The 20,833-nt window shown below is 43.1% G+C and overlaps 1 protein-coding gene across 1 annotated transcript; it reads right to left on the bottom strand.

The window, feature by feature from the left end:
• Nucleotides 1-2,553: 2,553 nt before the first annotated feature.
• Nucleotides 2,554-19,277, bottom strand: LOC134033257 (neuromedin-K receptor-like). The gene is made up of 5 exons (XM_062477354.1): nucleotides 18,542-19,277; nucleotides 15,445-15,633; nucleotides 14,949-15,099; nucleotides 5,022-5,218; nucleotides 2,554-4,098 (listed from the first exon to the last, which is right to left on the bottom strand). The coding sequence occupies exons 1-5, from the start codon at nucleotides 18,907-18,909 to the stop codon at nucleotides 3,774-3,776; spliced, it is 1,230 nt and encodes a 409-aa protein (XP_062333338.1). The 5' UTR covers nucleotides 18,910-19,277; the 3' UTR covers nucleotides 2,554-3,773.
• Between the last annotated feature and the right edge of the window lie 1,556 nt (nucleotides 19,278-20,833).

Here is a 20,833-nt window from a genome sequence, read left to right as displayed (position 1 = left end):
AATTGGAATTGAGCATATTATTTAGCTAAATAGAAAAACATTATGACACTTGCATTAAGGTGAATCTCTATACTTCATGTTCTACCTCTAATAAAAGCAACATTTACATGCTTTTAAAGCTATCAACAGCTTAGGTTCAAACAACCACTCCTTGGAACGTAAAGCTGTTTTAATTACTTAATTACTGTTTTAAACTTGATTCTACTGAAGCATAAAGGACAACAGTGTTTCTGCTACAAACTTTGCAATCTCAAAGAGAACTTGCAAATCCTCTGAATAAAGTCCGGAGACATTTTCACACGGGTTCACAGATTAGTGACATCCAAGCTGTCTCTAATTGGACAACAAGGCTTGACTAATGCTGCGTTTCTCCCGACACATGCATGCCTGCTTCGGGTACAAAGCACACATGAGGAAAATTGGTTGTCTTTTGTTGTAGGTGCTGGGCTGATGCATTGCTAGTTTAATCCTACAGACAATCTAGGAAAATTGCGGTTGCTTGAGTCTACCATAATGAAAGAAGCACAGGCGAGTTTGTGCTTAGTAATGTTCAGGAAAAGGCTGGGACTATTCGGTGGAGCAGAAAACCTTTTATTTACAGGACCACTTAAAAACAACAGATCAACAGTTACAACAGTCCACGCAGTTACAAAATACTTAAAACTTATAAAAAAAAACGTTTTTCCTTTTGTGATAACAAAATTCATCACAATGCACAACATTTTATTAATTGAAAGGCTGAACACAGAAGCATACACAGCGCATTTGCATTAGATACAAGCGATACATTGTGCCTTTTAAATACATAAATATATGACTTTTTAGAACAGTTTTATTCACTTTAAAAGTGGACATAAATATAATGTTCTTAGTTTGAGTAGACCATGATGGTGTTAAAAGCAAAGACAGATGTTTGAATTGAAGCTAAAAACTGATAACAGGATAATCTTTCCAATGTAAAACACTTCTGGGCACTAGTATGGAGACCTACTGTAGTAAGATGACAGCCAGCACAGTTATGATATTCTACCATACATCACAACTTAAGGGGGCCCAACAGAAGGTGCAGAACATAACTTTGTCCAGTCAAAAAAGAACTATTTAGGATTCCAAACAGCATTAACATATTCCATCTTGATCCCCGGTGTTTTATATTAAACTTTTGGGTTCAGACAGTTCATCCATTATTTAAAAGAAATGTACAGTTTATAGTGTAGAACTCCAGAAAGTTTGCAGATGTGTTATAAATGTATTTTTGGTGATTTTCCTGCAATACAATAACACAACAATAGAGACATTGCTCTTCCTTCTTGTCCACTAACACAAAGCATGTTATCGAACAGGTAACACAGGAACGCAAATCTCAACTGAGCACACCACAATATGACATCACGTTACAACTTGCCTTTTCAGAGGCATTTCTTTGTTTTTAGAAACAAATAGCACATCATACAGATTGACAACACTTAGCATAACATAGCAGCATAAATGGCAAAACTGTTTTGGTATGAAATGATAAATAGTTGCTTTATAGCAAGTATACTTGCAATATTGAAATAATAATTTAAGTTAATATAATTGTATAAATACTTTCATGAAGTCTTTAAAGATTCTATTGGCACACTTAGTTTGCCTACCAACGACTAAGGAACTCAACTGTCAATATATTTCTCTCTGGCACTATAACTCCTATGTGAAAATAAATATATACATATCATATATTAGCAATGCCCCTCAGAGGGCATGCTTGCTGTAAGGTGAGAGGCTCTAAACATGTGTTTCTGATACTGTAAAACAAGCGTTTGCACAAATCACTATTGATCCACTAAAACATTCATATCTATCAAAGTTCATATGTACAGTTAAACAATGTGGGTTGTTGAATGGCTACAAAACACAGTCTAATTGTAGGCTTCCAAATACAAATCTATGCTTTGAAAATAAATGAGGTATCACTCTCAACCTAATTATGTTCCTACAATCTGTCAGAGGCCACAAATTAAAACAATAGGACTCTTGACGAGCTACAGAGCTACAGTTCCTAGCGTGACCTCACAAACATTCAATTGTTTCCATGACAACCAACAAGCACAAATAACACAAATCCCCACCACCACCACAAACCCATCCTCCTGTTTTCTTTAAGGCACAAAGAAGGAATGGCCACAGGTGGAGGTCAGTCATCTGGAAAAAATATATAAATAAATCCGTTACACTTCGATTCTGGAATCTGTCTATGATTCAACAGAACACTTGGCTGGCCCTGAGGGAGGTGTTTGCGTGTGTGTGTGTGTGTGTGTGTGTGTGTGTGGGGGGGGGGGGTTCACATTTGTCACCCCAGGCTAGGAGTGATCTCTGCCCTGTAGGGATGACTGGGAGACCCCATCGGACTGTCTGACAAGTGTAAAGCTAGTTCATGCTGCACTGCCCCCCCTTCTCCCACTCCTCTAAGGCCATGGAAATAAACACGCATAAACACTGTGTGTCTGTTTGGCATTCAGACCAAACATGACAAGAGCTGACACACACACGCACGCACACACACACACACACACACACACACACACACTCTCCAAAGAGGGAAAAACACTTTCCTTGCCATAGTTACAATGAAACTCAGTCATTGTTCTTCAGCTATGTAAACACACACTTAGCTGGAGCTCTGCGGAAACTCAGGCAATCGTGGTTTTACAGAGGGGTGTGAAATTCACACATTTACATTCACACATTGTTGCTAGTTCACGTGCCGTTGTACGCCATCATCAAAGTAATGTTAACGAATTTGACAGATTTGTCCTTTTATGTACAACCCTTTTCACACTCACTTTGCTGTTACCGGATTTGCACTGTTATTACATGTCCACATGGAAAGCTATTTGCTGCGCTTCAAACACACAGACAACACCACAACAGTCCCGATTTAAGATAATGCCCAGCCAGGCATCATGAATCAGATCAAAATGGCCTATACAGCATGACAATAACCTTGTGTTTTTGTCAGCTGTACTACATGTTGACTGGGTCTGACAGGAAAATGAATGGGCAACAAACCCGTAACAGCACACACGTCACATAAACTTAATTACACCTTTTCATGCAAGTTCAATCACTGGCATTCCAAGTCTCCAAGTGGCTGTAGACATTGATACATGACCACATTATCACAGTATCACGCAAAAGAAGAGGTCAAACCAATGACCATGTATGGTGGACCATGTACACAGCACTGGCGGGACCATGTAAACTGTGGAATCTGCTCAAGAAATAAACGAAATAATCGGTCCAAGAAGGATAATTTTTTTGTGTGCCCTCGCTAAGTGCCACAGTCCACGACCTTTCAGATGCTAATCAGTTCCAAGGTTGAGTGGCGCTGTGATGACGGCCTGAACCCTCAATGAGGGATATGGGAGAAACCCTCAGGTGATAACAGCAAATATGAAACCACTACAACACAAACCAAGCAAGACAAACCGCAGAGCTGTGGCACGCCACGGCGACCTTGCTTAACAGTACTTGAGATGAACTAAAATGATGGTGTTCACAAAGTCTACTACAATGAACCTGTTCCGGTGAACTAGATTCAATTCTCATGTTTCTGATGTTTACTTGGGTGTGCGTTCTGTTTGGAAACATTGATCATTAGTTGTCTTGATACAACTTGGTACAGCACTTGGTTCACCACTATCCTGAGTGTGTTTCTGTTTGTGTGTCTAATTATACGTGAGTATGTGTCTGTGTGTGTGTGTGTGTGTGTGAGCGTGCTCGCTTCTCTTTCAGGAGAACTCCTCGGCCTCCACAGTGGGGGCGACTCCGGCCTTGACCGCTCTCCCATTCCCGTTGCAGTCGTCGCGTCGCGCCGCCACGTGGATCTTCTTCCTGTCGGCGGCGGCGGCGTGGTTCTGGACAGTCCCGCCCCTCCCGGCGTTTCCCTCGGCGGGGTCGTACACCACCACGGTGTTGGTGTCCATGCGGGACAGGGTGTACATGCTGCTCTGCCTCGCCGGGTGCAGGCGGGTCGTCCGCAGCTCCAGCTCGTCGTAGCTGGACACCTGGACGAACGGGCACCAGCGGAATGCCCTCTTGAACCCCGCCCGGAACCTGGGGGGAGGGGGGAAGCGGAAGATGGTCGTGATCGAGCGGTTGACGGGAGAGAGCAAGATAGGTGATGAGAGACAGAGATGATGAGAGACAGAGAGAGAGACAGAGAGAGAGAGAGGTGATGACAGAGAGAGAGAGAGAGAGAGAGAGAGAGAGAGAGAGAGGCAATAACAGAGAGACAGATAAAGAGAGAGAGAAATGGGTGGCAATCCCACTTTTCCGTTAAAGCTGACAGTCGAGTCCACAAAAGTATGTTGGCAGCAGCTTCCCAACTTGCCCCTACTGTGTGTGGACAATGGCATGAGCCTTCATGGGCATTTAATGGGGACTGATGTATTTTTACCCACGACTAGCCTCAAGTGTCAGAGAGGAGGCAAACACATTGTACGTCCCCCATAAGAGAAAGCACAGCTTTCTCCAGAGTAAGCACAGCTTTCTGGAGAAAAAGCCTTGCACTTCAGTTAATTACCAAACTTTCATGCACTGCCATACACCAATCCCCAAACCATGCAGGGTGCTTGAAGCTGCCCCATGTCTCTTTCTTGTTGTTTTATGGTCATGCTACGTTCAGCTTTGCAGAAACAATGCTCACGGCCATGAAAAAATGTATTCACTCAGAAAATTATGTGTGTTTGTGTAGTCACAAGTATCACACAAAATTACTGGATTGTCTAACAACAATAATAATACACCCAATAATGTCCCACTTGAGAGCATGTTTATGAATTGCATGAATCACAGAGTAGATTTAAAGAATCAGCAAGAGTTATTGGACCACTTTGCTAGAGGGGCGCCTTCTGAACTGTGAACACAGCCTTTCATTTTCAAAAGCAAGATGAGGCAACATTCTGTTGGTTAAAAGACACCAAGAAAGCTTTTTATCTGTGCACTCAACTATGTTCTGGTCTGTGTGTTTAGCCTACCTGCTATTCAGACAGCAGTAGATGATGGGGTTGTACATGGTGGAGCTCATGGCCAGCCACAGCACTGACAGGTACACCTGCTGGATGTACTTCCACTTGTTCAGGTCCTTGAGGAGGCCCGTCACGATGAAGTAGACATGGTACGGCAGCCAACAGAGGGCGAAGGTCACCACCACGATGATCATCATCTTCACCACCTACCACAAAACACAGGGGACAACGGGTGAGGAACCAGCAGGGAGAACCAGAGAAGTATCTCCAGTGAGTACCTTGAGGATTACAAAATAACTGCACACCAAACCTAATAAGAAGTTTTCTTGAAATGTGAAATAGTTGTGCCTTGACACGCTGTACACCATGGCAAGAAATTATTACTGATGTCACTTGGAGGCCAGTCTGTTGCCACATACAACACATTGACCAGTGCATCAGGGGGTCAGCAGGGGGTGAGACAATCTCAACTGGATATCTGGTAGAACAAGCCACCGTGAGGGTGAGACTGTAAATGACACCACAGAGACGTGTGAGGGCTGGAATACAGGCCTATAAAACGAGACCAGAACTTCTTTTGAGTACAAGGCAGTAAGGCATTTTACGAGTAGGTTTCACTGGAGTAAATGAAGTTAAACTGTGTTTACATGTCACTGCTTCTGGAGCTAACTCTGACTTACTTACAAAACAGCGTCCTGTGATGTCATGTCTACATCATGTTCTCCAGTTTAGTTTTTGATTATATTTCTGTACTATTATTCTAGACAATATGATATACTTTCCTTCATTTTGATATGAATTTGATAGGAACATATAACTAAAATTCTGACAAACTGGGTGGACAAAAGTCAGATGAAATGTTACCATTCAGTTTCTGCCTGTTAGTTCAAAATGAGTAAAAATATAAGAATGACTAAGGTATTGTTTTATTATATGCTGCGTGCATCTTTTCTATCGATGATAAGAAAGACAGGCTTCAACACCCAGTTTGGAGAGATTAGAATGATGGATTGAAAAATTGATTATGGTTCAGCAGTGTCAATCATTTCAACGATGCGCAGATAATTGAGTGGCCGTCGTGATGACAGAACCAAAAACCGTAAAGAATCAATAAACTGTCAATATGTGGCCTGCTCAGTTCTAATGGGATTCGAGCAACCTTAAACAGAACTCATCAAGATGTGGCAAAGGCATCTCCCATGTCAAAGTAGCTGACCATTTCTCTGTGTAGGCAATGTTGCAACCAAACATACAACACAATCCACATAAAAAAACAAACACGTATTTTGATTCACAGAAACAATAAAGTAAACAAGTATACAGCATGTTATATACAGTATGTGATTATACAGCATGCTATACAGCAAGCTGTTACCAGCAGACCAAATGACCCCTCCACCTCACCCCACAGGCCGTTTCTAAACAGAGACGAAGCCTCATGTCTCTGGGAGGATGACGCCCCACTGCTCATCCGCATCAAACGATGGGGATAATTCTGATTCCACTGCTGTTCTGTGTAGGAGGGTCTGCAGGGGACAGGGCCCCCCGTGGGCTCTGAGGTAAAAAGTGGACGCCCCCTTAATAAGTGAACGTCAGGCAGTTGCACTTAGACAATGGTGAGGAAATGAAGGACCGACCTTGGAGACAAGTGGAGCAGAGAGCAGGACTATTTTCGGACAGATGGGCTGCAAAGTTGTCACTTGGCTTCATTCTTCCAAACAGAAATTATATATTTTTATAAGTACTCGAGAGCATTAGAAATATCCTCCTGTTGAATAGTCTACCCTCCCTCCTGAGAGGACCCCCTCTACCTACTCCCCCATTTCAGTCCACTTGAGGAGATCAGGCAAGCATTATAAATATTTCTCTGTTGAATAGTCCACCCCCAAACTCCCCCTCCCCCCCTATACAATTGAGATTCAGGTACTTGAAAGCACTATACATTTCTCTGTTAAATAGTTCCCCATTTGCCCACCCCCCACTCCCCCTTCCCTCATCGACCTCAGGAGAACCAGCTGGCAGGCCGTGCAGTGCTAGCCAAGCAGCTGAACAGGTCAGACCCTTCACTTTTGCTCTCGGAGTAACGATTCGGAAAAGACTTTCCGAATCTCAAGGCCGTCTCAGGGGGTGGGCCCGGCATCTGTGTCTCATCTCCTGTCCAAATTGGACTCTCTTCCAAAAGGCGAAGCTATAAAAAAAACTATAATAATCGTGCTTGAAAGAGAGACTTGAGTCTTGCACAAGCCAAACAAAGCATATTTCTGCCAGGCGTTGCTTCCGCATAGATAAGGATAGAAGTTGAGGTCTGGCATACAAATAAATCAGTTGAGCTGAACAGAGAGTTCCTCTATCATCTGTAAGTCATCTTATCTGGTCTTCTTTCAGATTGCCTGGACTGTTGCTGTCAGAAAATGGTGCACCGAGGTGTTGTCAATTGTGAGACAAAAGACAAGACAAATTGTTGACAAAAGATGGGACGTTTTAATCTCATGGTCATGATGGTCTTGTTAACTCTGGTAACTTATCAAGTGACAACATAGGACTTCAGACAGTTCCCATATTACTGTTCTAAAAAATAATTGACAGTACAGACTACATGTCAGGTCAACTGTCCATGAAAACATCAGAGAGCATACACAGTAGAAATCCTGGAAAAAGCCTCCAAGCCTTTGGTTTTGGGAAGCTACCAACTCTATAGCTCGTGCACATGCACACACCAAACAGCTCTAGTTAGCCCATAATTGACTGATGAGGTATTTACTGGAAGTCCACATATGGCAGGTTTCACATTCCACCAATTACAGTCTCCCTTCCTACGTATCTAGGCTGCTGTGTGCATACCCCGAGGTAGACAAATACCACAGCGAAATCCCGAGAGCAGACCAGCCACATCCAGAGCACGGCACAATGCTCTTCTTCAGACCAACCACCTTCAGAGGTGACATGGGGACTGCCTCCCACATCCTGTCACAGGTTATGTAGTGTACAGGTACCAAACACACACACACACACACACACACATCCATGTACTTTATACAATGGGCTAGGTTAGCAGCTAAATGTCTTTGAGGACATAGAGTCTATGGGTGGGCGGTCCAGTGAGAAGGATTTGTTTTATTAGTCCATATAAGCTGACAGGTCTGAGAGAGAAACAAGAGAGCTGGAAGAAGAAGGAAACATTGAGAGACTTAACAGTAAATATATATATAAGGGGTGTAACGGTTCATGTATGCGTACCGAGAAATTGATGATACAGACGTCATGTTAGCTAACTGATTCAGTCTCTTTTCAGTCTCTCAGTCTAGTTCTGAAACATGATGCTATTGTATCGGACCACCTGGATAACGATTGTTGTCAAGTGATTGAATTTATGCACGTTAATTCATTAACATGTATATCGAATTCACTGCGTCTCTACTGAAACTAAGTACTCACTTTATATTGTCTTGCTGTTAGTTAGGTAGCCAACATTTCATCCATAAAGAAAACCCTTTCATATGACCTAATTCAACTACTGCATCGTTTAGCATTACTTTTACCTCATCAACTTTGTCCATATACTTTTCCGTGCAATATCTCACTGTGGAATGGTAAGAGAAAACAGGAAATTCCCCAATCCCAAACTGACAAAATTGTGGTTAAAACCGACATGCATGTATTTTACAGTCTAGTTAGTGTTTACTAGATAGTGCCCATTTTATACAATATGCCGAGAACACAATGCACATTTTTACTGACTTGGAAGCAACAGTAGCATGAAAGGTTGAGCGCTGCCCCTGGCTACAGGAAATTAGGTGGGCTGTGCCCTTAACCAGCACAGACATCTGAGAGATTTTGATGTCACAGGCTGATTCAAATAAAACTTGTGAGTCATCTATGGTATGCACACCAAACTTCGACAGTATATTTGTGGTATGTGATTATAATGGATTTAGATTCAACCATAATGCCAATTGGGTATATTCAGTATTATATGATGTAGAGGCGGGATCAGGCATGTGATGTACGCTCTGTGTGCAATGCTCTTTGAGCAAAGGAGCACTTTCAGTAAAACACCTATTCTGCCATGGTGCTCAAAAGAACACTTCAAATTCCTGCCTCTGTCTGTCCATCTGTCTATCTAATCTAGCTCTTCCTGGCTCTGCAGTTACCTGACAGACTGCTAATGGTGTTGACTCATCCCTTCTCTTCATCTTCGCTGTGGATAAAAAAAGAAAACCCTTTCAAAAGGGCAGTACAAAAAACTGCAGCAGATCAAACATCAGCCTTTATCCACAAGAATATAAGGTTATTAGCTAAGTGTTTTTTCATTGGAAAAGTAACGCCTGATTGGAGATACTGTACTTAGGGGATTTCATTAAAATGTCTTAAACAAAAAGATGCATTGACATTTGTTCATATTACTGTGCCGTATCTGTAATTCAAAGAATTCTATACCTTACAAATTACTGCTACAAATGCCAGCTACAGATGTACAGATATAACGTATTGTTATTGTTATACCCTCAAACGAAATGTGAAACTTTGCATATCTGTCTTGTTGTCTGAAAAGGGTATGAAAAGCATTGAATTGAGCTGGTCACCCCCTAAAAACCAGCGGACAAAACGACTGAGTTTGCTAAAATGTATCAGCAGACTCACTCAACACAGTAAATGGCTTCCCTTGTATTGATCCTTGCTCTGGAAATAACACCCAGGGGGCCCTTATCGACCACTAAGTAAAACAAACACATGCATGTCTGCTCTCAGGCCATGCCCTCACGTCACCAGCCCCAACCACGCCCTTCCCCGACCAGCCCCAACCCCGCCCTTCCCAGACCAGCCCCAACCACGCCCTTCCCCGACCAGCCCCAACCACGCCCTTCCCCGACCAGCCCCAACCCCGCCCTTCCCCGACCAGCCCCAACCCCGCCCTTCCCAGACCAGCCCCAACCCCGCCCTTCCCCAACCAGACCCTTCCCCGACCAGCCACACACTCACACCTCTATGTAATGTTCTCACAACACCATATTTTTACGGACCTGACCACAATGCAGCACACCCACCCTGTGTACACACACAAAAAAAATGCTTTAATGAGAACACGGCATAATGCTGCATTCTCAGTGCAGCGTACCTGGCAGCACAGGGTGGACATTCTCTACATTGTTGTGCCACATACTGATAGACTACTGTGCGGGACTTTTTTGTACATTTGTGCTCTGATTGGCCTTGCGCATCCATACACACTCAAAAGTTGAGCTTTTCTTCATTTAAGTCCACAACAAGGAAATCACCCTTTGGAAATCACAGGTATTGCATCAAGCACATCAGATCAAGCACACATATGCAACGTGGCAACATTGCATATGTGTGTACAAAACAAATTAAACACACTGCCTTTCAGAAAAACAATCATCATCATTGTTACACACTATCCCCATTCCAAAGAGCACCTCAAATAAACTCATTTAGAGTCCAGGAAGCACTCTTACCCAAACATTTGTTTGATCATTGTCGTTAGTTGGAAAACAGCTGTAAAAACAGCATTTCCTTAGTGCTGCTGCAGAAGGACTGTGCACTGTGGGCTGTGATGGTCACGCTGGGGAAACTGGGAATATGAAGCTGATTACGTGCTGTGACGGCTCTGCACGTTGGCTCATCTGGAGACACTATCACTGGGTAATCACACCCAGGCTGTGACAGAGCTCTCTGGTCCAACAGGTTATCACACACGTAGGGATGCTGGCTACCAGCTGGGCTTTCTCTAAGGATGGAAGAAATCCACAGAGAGACAATCAGTACACCGTAACAACCTCCAATGGAAGTGCTTTGATAAAGAATATCAAGCTGTTATCTTTGAAAACACTTTAGTTACACATACCTGCAGTGTTAAAAAGGAAAATTATTTGTCCATGTCACTTGGGATAAAAGCAGAATTCAGATAGTCTTTTATAGCACTGAAAAACAGCAGGCTTAGAGAGTTCTCAGAGGGAATTTTAAAAGCTGTCAAGTCATATGGTCCTTTTGTTTCAAAGACCCAATGTGAAACCTTGTTTCCTGGTTCTTACAGTATGACTGTGCTCTCAGGGACAACAAGAGCTAGAGACATGAGGAAAATTTAAATGGCCAGGTTGATGAAACTCCCACGTATAACTAATTACTGTAGGTCTACAGAGAAACAAATAGGCCATTTAAGATTACTTTGAATTTGTTCCTTGAGAATTGTTCACAACATTTATTTACACAGTAACCTTGTAGCATCTTTAAGAGAAGTGTCGGTTGTATCAAACCTTAAAAACGGTATCTTCCTTTCCGAGACAATGCACAAAGTGTGCGTCCACTGCTGTTTATTGCTGCTTTTTTTTCGTCAACATATTCTCAATCAAATTCTTGCTTTTTAGTTCCTGAGAGATATACATTTTAATAACCCGTTAGACATCCATTAAGGATGAAAAGAATAATAACAACATTTGAGCAGAGCAGTAGGGGAGGAACAAAATTTGTCTTCTGCTGAAAATCTGTCTCTAATGACAATTTGAATGTATCTAATTGATGTTGAATCATGCAGCAACCGCGAAGGCTGGTCTTAGGGCATGGCCACTTCATTGGATTTATAATGCATCATTATGCAGTAAATGACTAACTATTAGTTTCAGGACAACTGGAAGAAGATGAGCCACTAAAAACAACGCCCTGAGACTGTAAGAAATGGGGGAGAACATTTGATTTGTTTTCTTGGGCAGAAATGAGATATATAAATATTCAAGACCCCCAACCCACTCAGACGTTACTACAAAGGCCTTTCAGATTGTTGTCATGGTTGTACCAATATTAGCAGAAATCAAAAGCTGCTTCCCGTGAATCATTATAAGAACCCACATACCCTACATTTCTCTGTGCTGCTTTTAAGAGTACCCACGACATAACAGAGTTCTATCAGCAACACAAACCATGGCTTCCCCATGTCTCATCTACACCCTGGACACAAAAGTAAAAAAATGAGTTGATACCGTAGGTAGCAACAGGCGGAGTACTGAAAGTGCCTGTCAGACTTGTATTAGCACGTCTTTCAAAACACCATACACTTTTCAGTAACTGATTTTGAGGGAAGCGTGAATTGTGCACACTGCACACAATTTAGCCTGCCAGAAACCTCAAATGTCTCTCAAGAACATGCAGGCTGTTATACTTCTGTGCCGTGATGTCAATCACATACCAGCCGCGCTATAACAAAGCTTGTTTACATTCTGCAGCACAAGTTGGATTGTAACAGTGGTGCCTGCAGTTCTGCCTCATATCACCACACTTCAGCTGGCTCTAGCATTGTCACACGTATGCCTCCAGGATTCAAACTGATTTACTGGATTTTCAGACAAAATCAGGTCCTCTCAGGTAACCTAGCAAAAACACTCTAAAAGACAATACAGAGACCAGCACACACAATAACATGCATACACATTTTGTCTGCTGAGAGACTGAGCGTGCAAGTCCCCATACAGAGCAGCACGAGTCATCTGGCTGGTACATGGTCATGGATGGGTTCTTCCCAGGGAAAAGCCGTTGTAGGGCCAAACATTAATATATTCTACTTGTCAGAGATTGTCACAGAATGGATTAAACAGAAAACAATGGAGCTCACTACTGAATCCGTTCAATGTGAAAACGATGAGAAGAGATAATAATGATAGTCAGGAGGCTTCTCGATGGCTTGCTGCTCTCTTCCAACCTGAACACCAAGCCCTGTTACAACCTTCCCACACCAAGCCCTGTTAAAACCTTCCCACACCAAGCCCGGTTACAACCTGCCCACACCAAGCCCGGTTACAACCTGCCCACACCAAGCCCTGTTACAACCTGCCCACACCAAGCCCGGTTACAACTTGCCCACACCAAGCCCGGTTACAACCTGCCCACACCAAGCCCTGTTACAACCTGCCCACACCAAGCCCGGTTACAACCTGCCCACACCAAGCCCGGTTACAACCTGCCCACACCAAGCCCTGTTACAACCTGCCCACACCAAGCCCTGTTACAACCCTGCAGGGAGCAGAGAGGACAAGCTGAGGCTGACTCTACTAAACAAAGTAGAGCCCTGATACACTCGATCATTATTCTATTTTCTGCCTATAAATTCAGCTTGCTTAAATTTTCTTCCAGGACCCTCCCAGATAACCGTTCAAGCACACATCCAGGGACCCGACCACTCAGTTTTACTGTGAATTCTAAAAAGAGTCATTCAGCATGGTTGTGTCACTGTGGCCAGGTTTTTCAGCCTGTTTCTGTGACCAGCTACTTGGCAAACAAAGACAACAAATGATCACTTGACAGCCCTATCTAATACGCAATAATTTTTGCAACAACACCACTGTCCACATCAAACGGATCTGCTCAGTGCCCTGTGCTCTAACAGCATTCTACTGAAAAACATGATGCTCAGAAAATTGGCCGTGGACGATGAAAGTGACACTAAGCCTTTATAGTCTCAGTATCTATATTATCTGTGACAGTAGTGCTCAAGGCCTGGGCTCTCTCCCCTAACAGATTCTGAGCAGGGTCAGCAACACCTAACCTTACGCTACCTGGGACATTATCCCCGGGGGGGAAGGACATTCACAGTCGACTCTCACTCGTTCAAAACCCAGTATGGTTACACCAGGGATATGGAGGGAGGAGAGGCTGTGTACAGACAGGACGCAAAATGTTCTGACCCACTTTTAATTTGTAGCGACTGTCCCTTTTTATGAGTGCAGCACTCATAAAAAAAACCTCTCCTTTTCAGGCATGGCAGTGGGAAAAACAAACATACCGCAACAACATGAAGATCAAGATGCACCAGGAGATTAAAGGGAAAAAGGGAATGAAAGAGAAAAACAGAGATGCTCTAAAATTGCTGCAACGCATACGAATGCACGCACATCACAGACACACCATGTACTGGGATCTACTCTGTCTATTATTGATCCAGGCAGGCTCAATTACTCTGCATGGGAGTATAAGGAGCCTCCCTGTATTCTGAAGTATTCATTAATGACAAGAGGTTTCAAGCTTGGTCAATACTCAATGCCACTGGCAATGACAGCATAATGGCAGGGGCCCTAAATCAGAGCTAATTAAATTGAGTTGAACCACAGCACCACAGAAAAAATAACCATGACGACTGTACCAGAACACGCTTCGAAGAGTGCCCCACCCTACACTTCGCTAAAAAGAACAAACTTCTCAAAGAAGAGCAAGCATCGCTGAACAGAGCTCACTTCACTAAGAAGAGCACACTTTGCAATTAACCACAGCCATGAGACCACTGGGATGGATCCAAATGACACCAAAAACAAACAACTGAGTTCTTTTGGTTTGGATCTAAATGGATATTGCATAGGTTTTCGGTCTCCACGGCAGGCTTCCTGTCAGCATCAGTGCCCAGCCAGGTGTTATGCCGTCTCCTGCCATTTGGACTGGAGTGGTGGGGGGGTGAGCAAACTCCCAGCGCACATGGGAGTCTACATTCAGAAAACACAGAGAAAACATTCAAAAAACTAATTGTGGCAGAGCGTACAGGTTTATTGAGGACAAAGAGCAGGCAGGTCTAAGCAAACTAAGCCACGTATTCATGGTCCCTTGCAGAGGGTGGGGCTGGGGCACCAGGTCTATTCAGGTATCACCTCAGATTGGGCTGTCTTTCTGAGCGTTGGCACCATTTGTTTTCTCTGACAGACCTTAACCTTGGTCAGAGTTGTTTGCTCGTGACATGGATTTATTATTGTTGCCAGAGACAGCTCCCCTGAATATCTCCTGCCACACTGAACCAGAAGGTAGAAGGTTTTAAAAACTCCTACCAAAACTCTCCTGAATTACCGGGAACAATTTAAGGTATCCACTCAAATATTTTTCCTTTCTTTCACTTCCTCCTTTCTGTCTTCTTCTCCATCATGTCTTACAGAAGGACTCTGCTCTCACCTTCCTCTTGGCTCTGAGCTGTCCGTGGTAGTTGTCTGAAGAGTCCCCAGGGATCTCTCCTCCCCACAAGGTCACGCCCACGATGGTGTAGGTGATGCCCATCACCACTAGGGGCAGCAGGTACACCAGCACCATCACGATGATGTGGTACCTGCACACAAACGGTTAAACACGGCCAATCAACAAAAGCAGTATTTGGTTCAGTATAATCTTACGGCAATTGGAGGAGCTGGGAGGAGAACAGTGTGACATAAATCAAACTGATAAAAAATGTAGGCAGGTCAACACAGCATTATACATCTGGTCTAGTATCAACGACATATGAGTAGTGAGGCGAGGGAAGGAGAGTGGATGAAAGGATTAGTAGAGACTTATAGTATGACCGGTGAAACTAAGATCAGAAATAATGGGAGAGGTATTGTGTGTGTTTCTGTGTGTTGGTGTGTGTGTGTGTCTGCATGTGTGTGTGCTTGTATTGGTGTGTGTACCCCCTCACATGAAGGAGTCGTCCGCGGGTCGAGGCCAGGCCGGGTAGCAGATGGTCTTGTGAGGCATCCTGCGGAGGGTGGAGTAGAAGCAGAGAGGGAAGGCCAGGGCCACAGCCAGAGCCCAGATACACACGATCACCACCTTGGTGGCAGTGGCCGACAGGCGAGGTTTCAAGGGATGGATGATGGCCATGTACCTGTGCAGGTCAGAGATCACAGGGTTCAAAGTTCAGAGGATACGGGTCAGTGGTCTAACACTTCTTCTTTATGAAGCAAAAATTATTGTTCCCCACTTTCATCTAAAATGAGAGGACAACTTTTCACATATTTCCAGTAGTCATATAAACTGTTAGGTGGAGCTCTCGAACCGATTTGTAAAATAATTCAATAAAAGAAATAAAGAGCCAATTTTTCTCATTACCTAAAGAGACAATTTGCTCACTCTTCAAAAATCCATCTAAACCCCTAAAGGGGAAAAGTAGCCAATGTACATCAGGCTGTCATTGTTTGCTTCTTATTTAGTTTGCTTCACAGAAAATTCACTTTCACATCCTATTCACTCTACTTGGTTTTCTTGCTTCATTCATATCAACAAGGGATTTCGAGAAATCCCAGGCTGATTTGAACAATAGAGCCTGCAAATGAGGCAGAGATTACCCTGCCTACACGGTGAACTAGGGAAGGAGATATGCTGAGTATTACCCTGATGAATGAATTCCATCCTCTGGTACATCCCACACTGATGGACTGTCCAGAGTAGATAGTAAAGGATGCTAATTGAAACGCAGGCATACTTAGACTACACTCCTCATGACTGTCTGAGGGTATTCAGAACCTCCTCACCTCAATGATGGGCGATCACTACAAGACATACCCACAGACTTCCCTAAACGCCTCCAGTAATTAATTGTTATTTATATTAAGTGGCACTCCTCAGTCCAGGATGGGAGACTGGACAGGAATCACTTGTTTCATTCAGAATCAATTATACACCAGCCATCTGCCCGAGCTCTCAGCTTGTTGAGGGTACTGGACTGGCTTTAAAGGTTATTTTGATGTCTCTACTCTGTCTGCATGCGTGTACTCAAAATAATGAAATGGCATACGTACATGAAGCGGACACTCAGAAACACAGCCTATGTACATGGGGGAAACCTTTAAACATATTCAGAAACAGTTAGAAATGTACAAATACAGAACCAATCCACATTTCCCTTCCATTTTTTTTTGTGATCAATTTTGGGGGGAATTTAGAGTTATCATTATAAAAAGGTATACAATATTTACACATTATACAATAAAAATAAGCTACTTAGGTTTTACACACTAACTCCTAAAGGTAAGGAGAAGGAGGAAAAGGTTTTGTGTGTGTGTGTAAATCGAATCAATCCAACTATCAAAAAATAACCACACCTCAGACAGACAGGCAGCTGTCACACGCAGCAAGTTTGTACTTGCACACACGTATTGGGGACCTAGTCTGGTTGATATCACACATTCTCAGTTTTTGATCCGACAGCCAACAGGAAGTCTGTGTGGCAGGTCCGGTGTAAACAGAGATATAGAGGGGAAGCTGCAGCGAGTATTTGAGGAAGCGTTCGAGAAACAGCCTTGAACCGTAGAACCTCTGCCATTTTCAAGATGTCAACAGAACCGCGCCACATTTTGGCAACAAAGTCCGAGACTCAAGGTCAATATATGTAGGTTATATGTAGGTCAAATCATAGGTATTATTTTTGTCTGGTTTCCACGGTGATGACATGAAGGGGACAATGTGGTCCCCAGACAAGAACGCAATGGAAGGACATAAGCTGTATAGAAAAAGGGTTTTCTGAGAGGGGGGACTGGACACCTAGTAGCTCAGAGGAGAGGCCATCGTGTTTCTCATGGAATTGTGGAAAATCTCTCAATTCAAGTCACACATCCTTGGCCTGTGTACACCCACTGCAGGCTCTCTCCACACACAGCGTGTGCACTCCTACACACACAAACACTTTCGCTCTCACAAAGATGACTTCTGAGGATGTGGGTTTCAAAAGTTGAATTGAATGATTGAAACTCTGATCAGGTTTACTGGTCAATATATAATCATGGAGGAACATGTTTGAATCATCCCACTACATGATACCGTAGGAGGAGGAAATGGAGAAAGTGACACACACAGAGTGTGCCAGAGATTATTCTAATTTTTCCATACAAGACTTTCCCCATTTCCTCAAAGACAACACATTCATAAAACAGATCTATAGTTTTCGATCTCTGGAAGCTTCATTCTCAAAACTTCAACCAGTACAATACTAATGCAGCGCATCGCGACTGGGGAGATTCCACATCTGCATCCATATACATAAGGCCCACATTATGGTTAACATGCATATTGAGAAAAACCCATTCCTCCAGTGAAGTGATATGAAACGGATGCACAATAACATTACAGCCCACTAGGGCCTCCATCACCAAAATGGATGTGCTCAGGCCTCTCTGGTGTCCCCCCTGGAGTTGCCATAAATAACTTATCAGAGCCTGAGATTGAACAGCAATGGTGCAGGAGCCAGCCAATTTGTCAAATGGCATTAATTAGTTTTATCCAAGCTGTCTGGGTTGGGAGTTTGGATCAGTAATTGGCCAGAGGTGTTTTTGGTTTTCCCTGAACGAGCTACATCATAGTGTGGAGGTTGAAGAGGGCCTGGGTTGTTTCTGTTTCGAGGGGACATACATCTTGATTCTTGCTTTTGCTTAGAACATGCACTGCAACTACCCCACCCCACACCTCCCCACCACCACACACACACACACTAACTCCCCCCTCTTTTTCAATCCCTTGCTGTTAGTGTAGCCAGATAACTAAATGGAGTGAATGGGGAAGTAAACATCTGCGAGGCGAATTAGAGGGAAAATGGAAGCCTGATTCACTGATGTCTTTTAATAACACGTAAGCGAAAAAAAAATCTATATTTTAAGTAAGAGCTGATTAACACACATATTAACACACATTATGAGTTCCAATATGTGTTGAACCATTGGAATTTACCAACTGAAAAAAGTTACAGTATTTCAACAGGCAAATGTATGACTTCAGATTGATTTCAATTGCATCCCCAATACCTGTCAACGGCGATTGCTGTCATGGAATATATGCTGGCAAACACGGCAGTTACTGGAAAGAAGTTGTGGAATTTGCAATAAGCTTCTCCAAAGTACCATTCTCCGTGGGAAGCGTAAATAAAGTTGATCAAAGTATTGAAGGCAGCCATGGATGCGTCTGAAAACGCCAAATTTAAAAGGAAATAATTTGTGACTGTCCGCATTCGTTTGTGGGCAAGAATGATCCAAATTACAATTAAATTCCCGAAGACCGCAACGGTTACGACGGAGCTGTAGGCTACCGACCACAACGCCACGCGCCAGGGAGGTTGAACAAACTGATTGGTATAGTTCCCCGTGATATTCGATCCGTTGTGCACCGCAGCCATTCTGGTTCCTAGTTCACTTTGTAACAGATAGTTATGTTTTTAAATTATTATTATTAATTATCTCCGCGAAAACAGTTCCGAGAATGCCACTGCTTTTTGGCTACAGGCTGCTGCCGAACAAGGGTAAGGCTGCACCTTTTCCACTGCCCTCTACTCCACGTATAAAGTACTATTTTCCTTTTCGATCCAACTAAATAAGTCTGGATGCATATCTTTCAGACTTCTTCGAATAAAAATACGATATATTTTTGCGATATGAAGACGTGGAGCAAGTTTCCACAGTGTAGTCCCTCTACTCCTATTAAATGCAGACAGGCGCGCGGTCCAGAGCAACAGCCAATGTACTCTGTGACGCACCAATGGCACAGATAAAGCGAGAATTTGATTGATTTTGGCCGGCTGCCGTTTTTAAACTTAGTGGGGAACAAATATAGGTTAGAGCAACAGCATCCCTCTGCTAATTAATCGATCCGTTAGAGTCATGGCTTCTTTTTTTTCGAAAGGAAAAAAAACAGTTTGCAACAGAATGTGAACAGGTTGCATTTCGGTTTGGCACAAAACCACAAACAGATGAAAATATTCTGATGTTGATCTAACGTCAACAAACACAATTCCTCACAGTTCAGACATGACATTTTTAGCATTCCGAGTGTAAGACTCTCCATAGGTGTAAAATAGCAGGATAGCACACCCCACCACTTATGTTTATTTAGGCTAATGAACTCTTAAGAGAAAGTCATACCCCATCCACATCTTAACCAAGAAGACACATCAACCCTTTTAATATTGCATCAGTCTTACTACCTACCCTATATGTCAAACTGAACTATCTGCAATGTATCTACATTTGCATATCTTTTCATATCCTGTGGTCCCACAGACCCTTCTATCAAAATGAATATCCATCAGACAAAGGAGCAATTAAGCCCAGGAAACACCATGGCAGTTTCTGTATGTCAAGCTTTGTGTAGGGATGGGCCAGCAATCCATCTTCAGAGTGTACCGATAAGAATGTACACGGCTGAACAAGGCAAGGTTCTCATGGCCCAGAGAACCTTTGTCTGACATTTCGTCTGGAACATTCTTTCAGAATGTCCTTCTACTGTTACAAGTGCTTCCATAATCATTTTATAGTGCCTTTAAAGACAAATTGTGGAAGGAAGTGTTTCTCTACTGTTTAACCCTTACTATTAGTGGCATCAACACTGTGTACTGCAAAGGATAAAGGTTTCCGCAATTTATAACTTGATTCCTGTTATGAGTAATTCTGATAAAAAAAAACTACTGGAGAGCTACTTGATGGGTCGGGGTTCATGGGCCCTGTGCATCCTCTCATCCCTCAAGCTGATTGAAATGCAGAGCAGGCTGGTGTAGTGTGATCGTTTAGCCTTCAGGGATATTTAAATGATGCCAGTGCTAGCCGTGTTTCATGTATCCATAGGTTGTTTTTCTATCCACTGTCTTTATGTGAATGTGTTATGCACATTTCCTTTAGTTGCATTCAAAATGTAAGCATTATAAAAATGTGATGCTCTTCTACAAAACAAATGATAACATGTAAACAGTGGCAATGATGAATTATTGATATGAACATTTTCATAATTTGCTCATTCTTGTGTGCACATGGTAAGAATATGAAGCAGCAAAGTCATACATCAGGGAGCACCACATAGAAAGCCCCTACATCTCCCTACTCTCTCCTATGATCACCCTCACCATCCTACAATGCAGGCAGGAAGAATTGCACATAAGATGAACAGATAAACAAAGCGCTTCCAGGAAATCTGGATTGAGTGTGTAGAAACCCTCAATCCAGATTTCCTGGAAGCGCTTTGTTTATCTGTTCATCTTATGTGCAATTCTTCCTGCCTGCTGGAACCACTGCCTACACTGAAGGATCAATGCCAAGAACATCATGAGGAAT

This window comes from Osmerus eperlanus, chromosome 14 (assembly GCF_963692335.1).
Source record: "Osmerus eperlanus chromosome 14, fOsmEpe2.1, whole genome shotgun sequence".
Classification (NCBI taxonomy): Eukaryota; Metazoa; Chordata; class Actinopteri; order Osmeriformes; family Osmeridae; genus Osmerus; species Osmerus eperlanus.
Note: the sequence above shows the minus strand (reverse complement) of the source record. Positions and strands in the feature narration are given on the sequence as shown.